Source organism: Fusarium phalaenopsidis, assembly GCF_050370095.1.
Source record: "Fusarium phalaenopsidis strain FUZ10S chromosome Unknown contig_32276, whole genome shotgun sequence".
Lineage (NCBI taxonomy): Eukaryota > Fungi > Ascomycota > Sordariomycetes > Hypocreales > Nectriaceae > Fusarium > Fusarium phalaenopsidis.
This window is the reverse complement of record NW_028145418.1, coordinates 298,425-314,067: the sequence shown is the minus strand read 5'-3', so window position 1 is coordinate 314,067 and position 15,643 is coordinate 298,425. Positions and strand designations below refer to the sequence as shown.

Here is a 15,643-nt window from a genome sequence, read left to right as displayed (position 1 = left end):
GCAAAAGTGAAGAACGGGGTGGCAGGTCTTTAACGAGTATTGATCTACGAGTTCAACATGTCTGCACAACCACTATCCCTGCTTAAAGGGACATTCGACCAGTTGATCTATATGTATGATATCTGCCATAGGTTGCCCGTCTATTCGTCTTTGGCGTCTTGGATAGAGCCCCAAAGACCATAATTAGATCCAGCTCGAGCACCACCAAGCCCACATTGGTAGCGTTGTAACCTACATGAGCGATACGTAGCTCCTGACATCTGACTGTGGTTATCCAAAGTACTTGATGCATGGCCAACTGGGTTCTGAGGCCGTACAGGCGCTCTTGATGCCACGAGAAAGCTGAGCCTCAATGAGGAACTACCCGTTCGCACAAAGGGGTTTCAAGAAAGTTCTCTCGAACTAGTGCTGTGGCTCTATTCTACATAAAAGGGGAATTTAGTAAATGCCGTATCCTTGCAGGCGTATAGCTTCATTCAAGCGACTCTAACTTGTGATCCCATCTATTCTCCAATCTCCTGCATGTGTTGTCCCTGACTTCTACCCTGACTGGGCCTCCACGGCCGCGTGGAAGTCCTTCAAGAACCTCCACCTGCTCTTCTCCTTCCATCCATTTTCCTTCCAGTCATTGGCCTTGTCCGGGAAAAAATTGATCACATCCAGAAGAGTGCTATCGTGGGCAACGACCACGAACACATCGTCTCTTGCATCAAGCTCAATGACCTTGCCCACTGACTTTTCTGCCTCAGCCACGTTTCTATCTGGGGCATCTGAGAGATTCTGGTAGAATGGTTTATCTCGAACCTGTTGTGGGTGGACTTTGACTAGCACTTCACCTGGGCAAATACTTCCAGGCAGGAAGGACGGCTTAGAAAACGGGGATGGTGAGATATTTTCAGGTAGAGGCAGATATTGTGAAGGCCGGAGAGAGCCACAGTGATGGGCTGTATCGGCACCCATGAGAACAAAGGTTGAAGGAGTAGTTCGAGCCAGCGCAGCCATATGACCGACGGTATGCTAGAAAGCACTGTTAGCTCGCCAGTACTTCAGTATGTTGGTCGGCTTTCTTACACCGGGAGAATCGAGAAGATAAAAACTTCCATCCTGAAAGTAGTCGACGGCACGGATATCTCCAATCTTTGTGGCGCCTGAATGAGAGTCAAAGTCGATCTCGTGAAGTTCACGCCCCCTGTTTCGTATCAGCAACTGTGCCAGATATCCCAACTCGTCCACGTACTTGTAATCCGTCTCGAGAATTAATCCTTTAGGGTTTGCAGGATAACCGGGCAAAAGAGCGTCTTTAAACCCTGGGCCAACAACCAGAGAAGTCGTGGGGGGAAATGTCGAGGGGTCTCCTGAATGGTCAAGATGCCAATGGCTGAGGAGCACAGGAGTAAGTAGTCTTTCGGTTTGCAGGTAAAGGACTCAACATACCTCCAGATGATGGCTTTTATGTCGTTTAAGTGAATGGAAGCTTCTTTCAGAATAGAGGAAACATCAGTATCAACGGTTACAGAAGCTCCCGACTTTTCTGACTCTGCGACGAAAGACTGGAGGACGGCTGGTGGGGAAGCAGCAATGTCCTTGCGAAGCCCCAAGTCGAAGAGGAGCTTCTGGCCGGATGAATGCTCGATCAAGAATGAGTATGCAGGGCACTCCAAGAAGTCATGACCCGAAACATGGTCCTTTACAAAGGTTGTCATTGGTATACGCAGCCGCGCAGTGCTGTCAATGACTCTGACATCCACCACGTTGGTTGAGGAGGGAAGTTTGAAGCTGGGAAGGGAGGCTGCCATGGTGAGGAGAGACCTCGGATGTGCTGATGCGTTTGTGATTGTGTCTTTAGTGGGATCTGTTTTATTAGGCGATCAACCATTTATACACAACGTGTTACTCTTCCTGGCTGTTCAAGGTGATGCTATTCCTCCGCGTTGCAAGCCACCGCCCACTTTTTCGAAGCCATTCCCGCAGAGTTGGTCCGGCGATCAGATACAGTGGCTTAGATAGTGCCAGGCGGGAAGCGCAACATTGGTACTAACAGAATCTAAGTTCCGGAGATCTTATTCCTCCGGTCCGCCCCTTGACAGGCCAGGGTCTCCCCTGTCAAAGCCGCAACCTTCTTATGACATGAGAACAGCTTGAGTCATTCTGCTGGAACTACATGTTCTCCGATGATGCCGAGTGGGCTCCTGTCAGGACCAAACGCGTAACTAGGCCGATGGAATGGCAGTAAATCATCCACGGTCAGATTATAGGCAACCTTGCCCATCAGCTTCGAGGTTTATGGAGACGATTGTTCGACAAGACGTTTGGCCAAGTTTGGGTCCATATTCTCTCCCTGAAAGATGGTCATTTTCGCCCTATTACATCTGGGATGGGCCCGTAATGTATACCGATAGTACCTGATATGGCAATGAGTGGTGCTTTGTCACTCAGGGTTTGAGCTGACTAATTTCCCCTCCAGATTGATGATGTCCAATGATTGGTGGTAAGTAGAAGAGCCGGGCCCTGAAATATTTGAAACCCGAGGCACGCTTGGTAGGAAAGTGCGGCGAGATTGAAAGCGTGGCCGTTTTGTGCAGACTGCATCTGACTTAGGTAGTAAGTATTCCGATTACATAGCTATAAGTGGCTGAGATCATGAACCACTCAAGGTCTCAGTGGCAATAGGACTCAGTTTAACTCAAATGAATACCAAGCATCGACGTAATGGCAGAATGGAAAATGCGGCTAAAATTTTAGGCGTCCTCCCACTGGTAGATGATATGTCGCTCCCCCAACGCCGCCTTGAGGACCAGTAGCAGGTCGTCAATCGAGGTCAGGAACTTCAGATACAGAGTTACTGCCACACAATATCGCCGGTGGTTCTCGTCCTTCACCAATGTCGTGGTCAAGATGGCATCGCCGCCCTGGGCGAGGTACGACTCGGTGGCCCGGCGGACGAGAGGTGCAGGCAGCCTCTCTGGGAGAGGAGAACCCGTCCTCAAAGCCTGCTCAATAATGCCAAGGACGGCCATGATGTCTCCAATGGAACGGTCATCGAGGATGCCAGCCGTGCGAACAAGTCGTTCCTGTAGTTCCTTCGGCAGAGAGCCCGCCAGCTTGAGAAGATTCCCAAGGGCCTGATTCATGTACTGACACTGCTCTTGTGCTTGTCTGAGGACTTGCTGATTGAATGGTCCGAAGCTGAGCTCGCCCTTGAGAAGACCAATCGAAGCACTGAGTGACATAAGGACCTCTGCTACTTCGATAGATACCTCCTCTGCTACCGTGCCGAGTGCTGGGTTTTGATTCGCTCGACCCCAGTGAGAGATGAGGAGGGCGTAGTGATCAGACAGCGTTCGGACAGAGTTTGCGAGTGTCTTGCAGACATGAGTCGTAGCCGAGGGAGGACTCGGAAAAAGCTGCACAATGAATGCGACAGCGAATCCAATCAAAACGGTAACTAGCCGTTTCCAGAATGCAACCACACCCTTGCCTGGAAGTCCGTATTGTTGAATGTGGTCATGATCCCAGCTGAAACCAACGACGAGGGCAAAAGTGGCTCCAGCCATGATGCTCGCCTGGGCGTAAGCTGGGGGTAGAAAGATTCGCCACCACATTAGCGGAACAAGCATCACAGCCGTGATGGCTCCCATGCCATAGGGATTCCCTGGGCCGTGGCCTGATCCGATATACCATGCTACCATGCCCATGACGCCGCCAAGGACTGTCCCCAGTGCCCGAGCAACTAGGGAAAAGGTGAAGTCGGCCAAGTACACAACTAGACATGTCTGAGCACTGATGACGGCCCAGATGCCCTTTTCTCGATAGAAGAAGCCTGCGGTGCGAGGAATTGATGCGAGAATGGACGTTGCAATCGTCACAATAACCATCCGAAAAGCGAACATGCCAGCGGGGTTTGTGAGCCATCCGTAAGTTGCAATTAGCACACGGCTCAAAGGGTTTCTGCGAGAGGACGAGCCTTGGTACACTCGGCTAACCTCCAGGCGTCTTCGAGCCTCCTTTGTCTGCTCATCGAACACGGCTGAGTCCTTGGTCAAGTCAGGGTCGTCCTCGTTTGATGTGCCAGAGACTGGAATGGTAAGTCGCCCGTTGAATAGCCAGGAAATGGCATACTGAAAACGATAAGGGATCCAGATGCGATGAGTGGTTCGTATCTGCGACAGTTGGAGAATGTAGTCAAGGAGCTTCTCTGTTGCTTCCGCCATGTTCAGAATCCGCTCCTCAACCACCATGGAAATGACGATACCGGGAAGAAACAGATTATCGGTGCCTTCGTTGTGCTTAAGTCGACCATTCTCGTCAAACAACTCGGCATGAGTTTCAAGGACGCCTTTTGTGGTGTTGGCAATGCAGGTTTGCCTTGCAGCGCGGGAGGTGGCGAGAGTGTCTTGCATATGGCGCACCAACTCGTCAAATTGAGACTGAGAGGGCTTTCCGAACCATCGGCATGAGTTGACAGCATGAATGTAGTCGCTGGCGAGCTTGATAGCCTTGGAGCCGGTTTGCAGCACTTCAGAGGTGGTCTGTTCCAGTGTTGTCCTTGTTCGGGAGCGTATGGCGGCGGTCTCGGATGTTTGAAGGGCCTCCATCAGGTTGGCACTCTCGAACCGGTGTCGTTGACCAATTTCATACCCTTCTTTCTCTATAGCTCGTCCGCCGCCTTTGTCGTGACGCGTTACCGAGTGTTCTTCCTGCTTTTGAGCTGCCCGTATCCTGGCGATGTGGAAGTCGATCAAATACAGGCTCGCAAACATGACCTCCCGAACACGCCCCTGCAAGCCATGAACATCGTCTGAATTCCATCTTCCACGAGAGAAGTCTAGAGGGAGAAAGGCGAGAGATGGTTGTATGGCTTTGAAAACGGCAATCATGTTGGCTCGAGTTGCTCTTAGCTCAGCCATGGAAACGTGTTGGTCGGCTAGACGTTTGCGCGTAGAGTCCAACGCCTTTTCCGTCATGCGTACGAGCTTCTCTACCTGACCTAGCACCACGTATGATGTTGACTGGGGGAAGAATAGAACGCAGCATGCTGCACCAAGTCCAGCGCCGACAGCACCCGGCTTCACTAAAACCGAGGCCAAGCTGCCCAGGAAGCTTGGAACCGTTGGGCCCACGAGTATGAAGATGTCGGTGACAATGGTGCCAAAGATCTGCATGACAATGAGCTTGGGGTTTGAGCACCTCAACCGTGCGAGGGCATAGATGAAGAAGCAGCCCATGGCGTAGAAAACCACTACTACACGTGCGTCGATCAGAAAGCCTTTGTGAACCAGCTTCTGTGCCTCCCATACCACGCTCTGACCAGATATCTTTGCCGCTGCAACAGCTCGTTCTTGCAACGCGGCAAGCCTGGCGTGTGTGGTAAGGTCTGGTCTCGCGGCAAACGCGGCTTTCATCGTGAGAAGACCCCAAGCCCAGGCAAGACACATGCCGAGTAATAACGACAGGGCAGCTAGCAGGTAAACGAACAAGATGCTAGCCGGTGGAACAATGAACAAGAGAATGGCGCCAAGGAATGAGGCTAGGCCGATGCTCTGGAGTGCTGGGTCAACGAAGATAAGAAGCATTGAAATCCACACCGCGGCCCAGCAGCGGAAGAAGATTTTGAGGTCATGGAGGTTGAAATGGTCCAGCCACTTGGGAAGTTGTCGCCGCCGAGGCTGTTTGAGCGGTTCCTCTTGAGAATCCACCATTGTTCATGCTGCTCACTCGTTTCGGGGGGATTGTCAGAGGGGAAGCAAGTCGCGGTCGGTCAGCATCATCATCGTATTTATTGGGGGCCCAATATTTATTAATATCGGGGCTGGTACCGGTGGCTATGACGTCTTTGTGCTCACAATTCCGCCGATGCAAACCTTGATGCGGTTCTAGTTCCATTGCTAGCAGGGTCCATGCAGCCCGCTACGAGAGTTAATTGATTGTGAAGTGTCCTTGTCTTATTGACTTGAAACATGCTGATTATGCGGTGAGGGCGACACCAGCCTCGATAACTATTTGGGAAGGCCGTGTCTCGCCATCTGAGAGAAAGTTCGAGGCACACCTATCAATGCCGGAAATGGGCTTTCGCGATAGCGTCAACGGGTCCTGATCCTGGTGTCAACCCTGAACAAATGTGGGAACAGTCGTCATGGCCCCATATCTTGGCCATGGACACCTTAGTTAAGTGTGTGTAGCGGTGTGTATATCTAGTATTTCACACAAATTGACTATTTGGCTATAGAATTAGGCCAATCTCAATCTTCAATGACCTTCGAACCTAGGTTACCTATGTAAAATAAACAAGGAACAATAATGAAGATTTCTTGTGCAGGCCGGCCCAGAACAGTGGCTGACTCGTGCGGGCTGTGGCCTCAGGCACCCATCAAGACCATTCAGGTAAAGTGTGTGACTGGCCATTCCCAAATCATCTCCAACAAATCTCCCGCAGGGTAGGCAATCAGACAAGAGAAAAGAGCGGCACAGCCGACTTAAGAGGAGATAATAATTGTAACCATGCCTCCTCGATCACAGCCACGTGCTATGACCTTCACCGGGTATGTTGATGTGCTCACGTTACGTCTTCGAGTACTAATAGTCAGCTTGGCAGCTGCTGGACATGCAAGAGAAGAAAAGTCCGATGTGATCTTCGACCAACAGCGTGCAAAAACTGTGAAAAAAGGAGGATAATCTGTGAAGGCTATGGAATCAGACTACAATGGGTTTCAGACTCGCTAGGACAGGCGGAGTCGGGGACTGGCCTTCAAGGGCGCCGTAGCCTTCGACTTGGTATGTACCATCACTGACACTCCGGCTCCTTCGCTGACCCATTTTCATAGACCAGGCTTGCAATCTGTATGAATCAGCAACCATCGACAACTTTCTCTCGGCCATTGACCATGAGACTGAGTCAGGGCTATCATCTCAACAAGGTCCCTTCTCCGCGTTCCCAGCCAAACCAACAGCCACGCCTGGAATGGATGCATCTACTACGCAACCAGAGACTTTTCCCACGCCCATAGTCCCAATGGAATCTGATTTTCAAGATGAAGTTCAAGGACAGCGGTGGATAGCCCAAAGGGCCTCTTCTCTTGAACTACAGTTTCCTGGTACTGAATCGACCCCAGACACAACGCAGTGGTGGCCATTCGACTTCGACCTCCCATCCTCCTCCTCAGGGTTGGGGCTCGACGACTCACCAAGTGATATAAGCCCTCTCGGTTGCTTCCAACCAGTCGAGGAATCAAGTGATCAGCAAGCCTCTTTTGACCCTGATCATGTCGAAAGAAACCACCAACTGACGCCGACATCAGGTGCAGTATTGAACTTGTCCAAAATCGACACACACTTACCAAAACACATCTCGATAACGCTGTTTGGGAACGCAGAGGCCGATTCGCTGATGAACCATTACAATTTACACGTGGCAGATCTTCTCCAACCGATAGATCATTCCGGGAACCCCTTCCGAACCTTGTATCTGTCCACGGCGCTTGAAGGAGTCTCATATCGTGCATGGAATACGGAAACACCGACAGCAAAAGTCTACTCTGCTCTTTCTCATTCTTTGGTAGCCGCCTCAGCTTTTCACCGATGGAATTGCGACCAACTGCAAACCAATTATCGAGAAATGGGTGTCAAGCATCGATACTACGCCATTCAGGCACTGCAGGGTGCCATTCAACAGGCAGCTCCTGCAGCAAATTATAAGATTTTGATGGTTGCAGTACTATCTCTCATCACTATAGGAGTCAGTCCAGGCCTAGGTTAAGACAATTGGACGAGCCCTGCTAATGCAGCACAGGTACTGTCGGGAGAGGGCGACGACTTTCGCTTTCATCTTAATGCTGCAGCCCAGCTACGTAGTTTACGCAGTCGATGGAAGATCATGAGCCGTCAATCGAGACAGCTCAATGAGATTGGGGCCTTTCTAGCATTGTTGGCTCGCACGCTCACCTTCCAAACCTCTACATCACCTTGGCCCAGCTGTGATGCCCAGTCTACCGCAGAGGACAGCACGATTATAGAGCGGAGTGGCAGCTATGAGTACTTGTACGGTGTCACGCCTGACATAGCCATGTTGATCTACCAAACATGTCAATTGGCCGAGCATCTGGCACGATTCCACGAAAAAGGAGAATCCATGCCAGATGACTTTCTGGAGAAGTGTGAACAGGTTGGAAACAGGCTCCAGGCCTGGCGGTTCAACTCCGACAAGATATCATCAATCCCACGGGGCGATGAATTGAGGTTCACGATTCTGATGCACCAAGCCAAAGCCTGGCACAGTGCAGCGCTCATCTACTATTACACTCGCATCCAGGATTGCTCACCTGAGAATCTTGTCCAAGAGGTCGAATGCGTGGCGCAGCATATGCAAACAACTGAAGATGTAAAGCTGGCATTCGACACGGCATATGGAGAGCCAAAAATGGCGCCCCTCACTTGGCCAGCGTTGATTGCTTCTTGCAACGCTATGAGATCCAGACGTGAGGTTTGGCGAAGGTGGTGGGCACGCATGCAATTGTACAGGATCGCCAATATTGATAAGCAATGGAGCATAGTGCAACAGATCTGGGAGATAGTGGACGGTCGAGAAGAGAAAGGAGAAGGGTTTGTTACTTGGACCCAAGCTTTTGATAGCATCGGGATACATGTATTGCCAACCTAACTGGTGTTCGACGAGATCTTTCTCCGAGGCCAATGGGAGAATTGTTGAAATTATGCATTAGCTTATTGGTTTCAGAGATACCAAGGTAGCCAGTCAAGCAGATTCCAAGTTGTTGTTGTAACACTATTTAAACAATCGTTGCCTCAAATTTGATCATCTTGTAGGTGCCTTAAGGGCCGCCGCCTCGCTTCTCCCATAGACACCCAAGCAGGTTGCAGCGAAGCAGCAAGAACACGTCCTTCAGCATAATGACACCGCCAAATCCAACGCGGCATAAATTCTTAGCTCTGAGATGGAAAATCTCTTCTGACAAGAGGCATTCAACTGCGAGGTAACTATGCTGACCCTCCTTTGTCAGAGAAATGGACTCTCCAGGCAAGAGACTCCGAGGTTTTCTCCACACCAACCACACTAAAGAGGGTATCGCGCCGCCAAGTGGGCTACACACTGCATTGCATGCACAAGATGGCCCCATGATGACAGTCATATTCACACCCTTCCAGAAGATCAAGCAGACAATAATACTCTGCAGTTTCGACGCAGAAGAGTGAGCTAGAAATATTATGGAAGAAATGTCTGGTCTACAACATCGAGACATTGAAGGTATGGCGTATGCAACCATCATCTATTATCTATACCACCTAATGAATTCCTTTCTCCAAAACCGTGCTTGCCATCCTTTTCCCAACAAACCGATATTCTTAAGAGCCATAGATCACCTTTGATACAACACCTTGATCAAAATTCCCGCCGCACAGAAGAACAACACTGGTCTTGCCCGCCATGTCCTTGGCAACCTTATTGAAGCCCGCAAGGGCTAGAGCGGCAGAACCTTCAACAATCATGTTCTCGTCAAAAGCAAGAGCCTTCAGGCCCGCAATAATCTCTTCTTCGTCGCACTCGATAACGTGGTCTACCACCGAGCTTGCTAGCGGCAGAGTGATGGTGTCTTCGTCGATACCCCCTGCTACCGCCTCAGCGAGGGTGGGCAGGTGTTCCGTCTCAACTACTCGACCAGCGTTCATGGAAGCAGCCAATGCCTTCGAGTTGATGGCAGCAATGCCGTATACTTTGGTCTGAGGGCTGAAGGCTTTGATGACAGACCCAATGCCACTAATCAATCCGCCGCCACCCATGGAGATGAAGACGCAGTCTACCTTGTCACACTGCTCAAGAATCTCTAGTCCAATGGTGCCCTGGCCAGAAACGATGTCGCTGTCGTTGTAGGGCGAGATGTATGTGTATGTTCCAGAAGCAGCCAGCTGCTGTGCGTGCTGCTCAGCCAGACCTGTCTCAGCACCGTGCAAGATCACATCAACGCCGTATGATTTGATCTTTTCAAGCTTTGCAGGAACCACCGTCTCTGGTAGCACAACAGTGAGCTTCTTTGAAAGGGCTTGAGATGCCAAGGCGGCACCGATCCCATGGTTGCCAGAGGATGCTGTTATGAGCGGCCCTTGTCCGGTATTGGCTGACATCTTGGACATGGCGCCCCGAAGCTTGAAGGATCCGGTAAGCTGAAAGTTCTCCGCCTTGAAGAGAACCTTTGCGCCATGGTCTTGCCCCGTCTTCCTCGCTGGAATGAGGGGCGTTTCGTAGATGTGATGGCGGATGCGATTCCGAGCTTGAATGGCAAGAGCGGCGATTTCATAGAAATTCGACATGGTGGACTTCTGAATAGAGAATATATGTTGAAGGGAGATAAATCGGAAGGTTGGTTGGGGTGACCTGGTGTTTTTAAACCTTGGTCTTAACATACCTCAATTTGGTGCTTACTGATAACTAGCTGGGCCCGAAGGGGTGAATGTAGTCTTGAATGGCTCAAGACCTGCATCCGAGATACTGCCTCCAAATACTTCCAGTCCTTTCTGCTCGTTCATTGAGCTGTATTTTACTAACTTCCAGAGTAGATTTATCTCATTTCTTGGATTGTATCCTATAATTACTTCATGGTGTTTCGCTGCCACGATTGAAGGCTTCCGAGTCATTTGCTCGTGCTCCAGGCTCCTCCAGTGTCCCGGAACGAACGTAGGGGCTGGCCAACAAGTTCATTTTCTCACAACTCCATGATTTCCCGACTGCTTTTCCTACCATACTCTAAGTTAATGCGTGAGTAAATGTTGCCTTTCCCCTCATCGCTGAGTAGAGGTTACAAGCACATCTACTCTATCCCTCAAACTCCTCACCCTTGTAGAGCAAGGCGGAAAGATACGTGAACATGGTCAAACTGACTCATCAATAGGCTCATCATTCAAGTGACTCCGAGTTATTGTTCCACATGCAAGCTAAACGTTGCGGCTTCTGTGGGTCAGATCTCGGAGTCACTTGCTCTACCAGTCCTGGGTGCGGGCATCGGCTCTAAATGGCCCATCCACTCTATGAAGTATAAGCCAATTATGAGGTAAAATGAAAGGCAACATTAGCAATGGGTCACGGAGGATGCACATCTCCAGGAATAGAGGGGTAGAACATAGTGTCAAATTGGCAGCTGGCCCATCTGGTCCAGATAGCAGGTGATCACCGCTAGCTGAGTTCTTCGTGTATATTTACTCACTACCCAGTTCCCTATTATCTACTGATATCGAAAACCTTCCTTGATTTATCTCCTTTCCCTCAAATTGCGCACCATGTCGTATCGAGAGCCTGTTGTTACTTCTGCGGCTTGCGCACCCCTTCCCCAATTCTCCCAAGCCGTCAAGTTCAACGGAATGGTGTACTGCAGTGGCACCATCGGAATTGACCCAGCAACTGATGAACTCGTCTCAGGGACGGTAACGGATCGCGCACGCATGGCCCTCAAGAACCTTCAAGCTGTACTTGAGGCCGCTGGGAGTGGGATGGATCGCGTGGTGAAGGCAAATATCTTTTTGGCCAACATGAAGGATTTCGATGCTGTCAATATTGCCTGGGATGAGTTCTTCCCAAAATACCCCAAGCCCGTGAGTTTGGTCAAAATTAAACAGTTCTTGGACTGAGTCCAGACTGACAACCGCTTTCCTTAGTGTCGGACTTGTGTGGCTGTCCACCAACTTCCACTGGATACCGATGTTGAGATTGAAATGGCAGCGAGCTATGACTAGAGGCTGCAAACTAGTATTGTGTCTATGAAATCGGGTTTCAGATCAGGAGAGATCATTGCCACCGAACTGCTGTTCCCTCAACAGCATTGTGAGGACCATAGAGCCAATATCTGGCAGGGGTTTGGGCATCAAAACGGGAATAGATATGGATTCATGAATGATATTGTGCGGCGGTTCAATCTACATATAACTGAGGCTCTAATTGTCCTTCGTGCGCCTCAGTTACTGCCTCAAATCTCTGGCTCCGTCCTTGTAGCAAGGTAAATCAGAACAGAGTTCACTTTGCCTCGGCCAACAGCCAGGATAGAGGCGCGCTTTGAGGAACATGTTGGCTATTTTCTAGTCGCAAAATTAGGTGAGTGTGTGCCGCTTCTACAAGCTGAATAGAGTTCTCGACCCAGAAGGTGGATGCAACACCAGCAGCTGACGGCAGAACTAAACAATTTATTGAGTCCTATTGAATACCCTCTAACATACAAGGCTCTTCCTAGTATGTAAGCGCTCTCTCATCAAGTTAACGGTCACCTTCGCCAGTCTATCTTTACTATATGATTGCATCTATTCCCAAAGAACAAATATCTTAGAGCCGAGCCTGTCCGGCTGGATTCACAGCGGGGTCATTCATGAGTTATTCTATGTGCAAACACAACACCATAGTCTAGTGCCCCTACTGTTGCCAGTATTCTCACTTTCAGCTGTCATTCTTTGTAGACATGTTCTTTGAGCCGAGGCCCGAAACATGAGTCTGGGGAAGAAACTCATTGCAACCCAAACCCACCTCTTCTTAGGAGCGGCCCGAATTATATGTAGCAGGGATCTAAGGGCCGATTTATAGTACAGTCACCTGAAAGGTTATTCGACGGGATCGGCGGAAACTCTACAAGGGTTGGGGAGCTTCCACGCTTGAGGGCAGTTCCTTAAAGACATGAAATGAGGCCATCAACATCCCAGCAAACGGTGCCAAGCACTGTCCAGCATGCAGAAGTATTCTTTCCTTCCCATTTTATGTAAAAATTTGTAACCTTCCTTGATATTCCTTACTCTTTCAACCTTCTCTCTTGATTATTGCCGATCCTGGCCCTGCATACCCCGTGGGGGAAATCTCGTCGGACCGGCATCGAGCCAATAGCACACCTATACCTGGGTATGTAACCACTTTCAGCAGGCCCGCCGAGCTCATATTAACCTCACATGATTATGCGCTGGGCTTCGGGCCGATGAGAATACAGGGACGCACTTGATGCAACAGCCTGTCGAATGTTCCCAATGGGATGAACCACGACGCCTTGCACCCCTGTAACACACATCGTCATTGGGTGGGCAATCTAACTCGAAACGAGATTCTATTAGTCTACCCCGCAGTAAGCACCAATCATTCCATCGTCTTGAGCTCGGTCGCTAAGCGAATCGGGCCCTCTCGCGCATCCAACCCCAGATGATGAAGGCTAAACCGGATTGGCTCCCATGCTCATGACAGGGGCTCGTGACATTCAACTCTTGTGGACGAGTTTATTAGAGACATGAGATCCAAGTATTTAGATGCTAATGAGTGCCACGCATTCCACTGTCCGGGTGCAAGACAGAATACCTCATCTTCAGCAATCATTCGTCCCAGCCAAGATGAAGCCCCTCTATGCATTGGCTGCTGTCTTTGCCAGCATTTGTCCAACTGCTCTTGCAGCAGATGCCGCTGCCTGGAAATCTCGAAACATCTACTTTGTTCTTACCGATCGGATCGCTCGCAGCTCCACTGATAATGGAGGCGCATGCTCAGACCTGGGCTCCTACTGCGGCGGGACCTTCAAAGGCCTAGAGTCTAAGCTTGACTACATTAAAGGCATGGGCTTTGATGCGATCTGGATTACCCCAGTTGTTTCTAGTAAGTCTGCACGGTACATGTATAATCATTCCAGTCAATAACCATGTCTTCAGATACTCCAAATGGATATCATGGGTATTGGGCCGACGATTTGTATGCCATCAACTCCAAGTATGGGACAGCTGAAGACTTGAAGAGCCTGGTCAGCTCAGCCCACCAAAAGGTGACAATTCCATGTTCTCTAGCAATCCCAATACTGACATATATAGGGAATCTATGTCATGGTTGATGTGGTTGCCAACCACATGGGCCCAAACATTGGGGGCCACAAGCCTGAGCCTCTGAACCAGCAAAGCTCGTACCATTCGGGATGCGAGATTAACTACTCCGACCAAACAAGCATCGAGGTCTGCAGCATCGCTGGCCTCCCTGATGTCAAGACGGAGAATTCCGAGATCCGCACTCTTTACCAGAATTGGATCAAGTGGTTGGTGAAGGAGTACCAGTTCGATGGTATCCGAATTGACACAGTCAAGCACGTCGAAAAGGACTTTTGGCCCGGCTTTCAATCGGCTGCCGGGGTATACTCGATCGGGGAGGTTTTTGATGGGAACCCAGACTATCTGGCTGGATATGCTAGTGTCATGCCTGGCCTTCTCAACTACGCCATCTATTATCCGATGAACAGATTCTACCAGCAGCAAGGATCGTCTCAGGATTTGGTCAACATGCATGATGAAATCAGCGCCAAATTCCCCGATCCTACTGTATTGGGTACCTTTTTGGATAATCACGACAATGCTCGATGGCTAAACCGAAAGAACGACGTTTCCCTTCTCAAGAACGCCCTGGCCCATGTCATTCTCGCCAGAGGTATTCCCATTGTCTACTACGGAACAGAACAGGGCTATTCGGGAGGGAATGATCCAGCGAATCGGGAGGATCTCTGGCGAAGTGGATTCAACACCAATGCAGACTTGTACCAAGCCATCTCTCGTCTTTCCAATGCACGATCAAAGGCCGGAGGTCTTGGCGGGAATGACCACAAGCATCTGTTTGTGGAAAACAATGTCTACGCATGGAGTCGTGCCGGGGGGGACCTCGTCGTTCTCACCACCAATCGGGGCCAGGGCTGGTCGGGTCAGTATTGCTTCTACACACAAAGGCCCAACAAGTCATGGAACAATGTTTTTGGACAAGGTTCGTATACTTCAGACAATGATGGCCGGGTTTGTGTCAATATCACGAACGGGGAGCCTGTTGTTTTGCTTGCGAGCTAGGCAGCTGATGGCTGATGCTTTGTGCCCTCTGAGGCAATTCATGCCAATACTTGTTTCATTTCGAACCCACCCATTTCAAGAATATTCAGCGTTTTCAGAGTACATAGGTAGTCCAACCGTATATAACATGATCAGTCTTTACCCAAAATTTTAAAAATGAAAAACGAATGGACCACGCGAACACAGGGCAAAGCCGATAAGTGCAGCACAGTGGCGGTCAAGCTTGACTCTATTCACAAATGTTGACAGAGACAGGGAGCAGACAGTCCATAAGTTCCATCATCGGCAGGTGGGAATTATAAGTACCGTAGAGTAGAATTGAGTACGGTTTAGGGCATCACTGCCTCGCTTTTGTAAAGAGGCTGATGGTGTATACAAAATGCCCGTGGCAAATGGCTTCGATGCGAGCGTCAGGGTTGAGTGAAGATGAAGCCACAGAAAGGCTTGCCTGAGCCACGCACGCTGTTTTTCTCGGGCGAAGCAGATGCAAGGCGGGGTTATGCTTTTATCGATGGGCGCGTCGGGGAAGCTTCGGATATCTTCTCGCTAGAATTTGAAAACTTTTTTACTGGTGTAGTATCCACTTTTCTCGAGGTGGGTCCCATTGCTCATGTAATTCAGTCTAACCAGTTTCGGAAGGACGGGATTTCGTCTTTAAGCGGGTCCGGGTACGTACACATCGCCCAGCAGAACGTGGTCGTTAGTAGCACGTTGAAGAAGCGTAGCTTGGTCCCAAGTTCACAGCGGGTTGCGAGAAGAGATTTGGGTTTGGGAGTTGATATCATACTTTGGAAAGCTTCTTAAATTATAT

The 15,643-nt window shown here is 49.9% G+C and overlaps 5 protein-coding genes across 5 annotated transcripts; 2 read left to right on the top strand and 3 right to left on the bottom strand.

Annotated features, from left to right (window-relative positions):
• Positions 1-540: 540 nt before the first annotated feature.
• On the bottom strand, positions 541-1,796 carry LRP88_00401 (MBL fold metallo-hydrolase; the record flags this gene model as incomplete). The annotated part of the gene is made up of 4 exons (XM_083237115.1): positions 541-1,017; positions 1,072-1,189; positions 1,238-1,378; positions 1,435-1,796. 4 exons carry the CDS (start codon positions 1,794-1,796, stop codon positions 541-543), a joined length of 1,098 nt encoding a protein of 365 aa, XP_083107006.1.
• Positions 1,797-2,738: 942 nt separating this feature from the next.
• On the bottom strand, positions 2,739-5,699 carry LRP88_00400 (uncharacterized protein; the record flags this gene model as incomplete). The annotated part of the gene is made up of 1 exon (XM_083237114.1): positions 2,739-5,699. The coding sequence occupies one exon, from the start codon at positions 5,697-5,699 to the stop codon at positions 2,739-2,741; it is 2,961 nt and encodes a 986-aa protein (XP_083107005.1).
• A 3,655-nt stretch (positions 5,700-9,354) lies between these two features.
• LRP88_00399 (tryptophan synthase beta subunit-like PLP-dependent enzyme) lies at positions 9,355-10,317 on the bottom strand (the record flags this gene model as incomplete). Its single annotated transcript, XM_083237113.1, has 1 exon — positions 9,355-10,317. One exon carries the CDS (start codon positions 10,315-10,317, stop codon positions 9,355-9,357), a length of 963 nt encoding a protein of 320 aa, XP_083107004.1.
• Positions 10,318-11,280: 963 nt separating this feature from the next.
• On the top strand, positions 11,281-11,733 carry LRP88_00398 (Endoribonuclease L-PSP/chorismate mutase-like protein; the record flags this gene model as incomplete). The annotated part of the gene is made up of 2 exons (XM_083237112.1): positions 11,281-11,592; positions 11,656-11,733. 2 exons carry the CDS (start codon positions 11,281-11,283, stop codon positions 11,731-11,733), a joined length of 390 nt encoding a protein of 129 aa, XP_083107003.1.
• Positions 11,734-13,353: 1,620 nt separating this feature from the next.
• Positions 13,354-14,832, top strand: LRP88_00397 (glycoside hydrolase superfamily; the record flags this gene model as incomplete). The annotated part of the gene is made up of 3 exons (XM_083237111.1): positions 13,354-13,612; positions 13,666-13,754; positions 13,822-14,832. The coding sequence occupies 3 exons, from the start codon at positions 13,354-13,356 to the stop codon at positions 14,830-14,832; spliced, it is 1,359 nt and encodes a 452-aa protein (XP_083107002.1).
• Between the last annotated feature and the right edge of the window lie 811 nt (positions 14,833-15,643).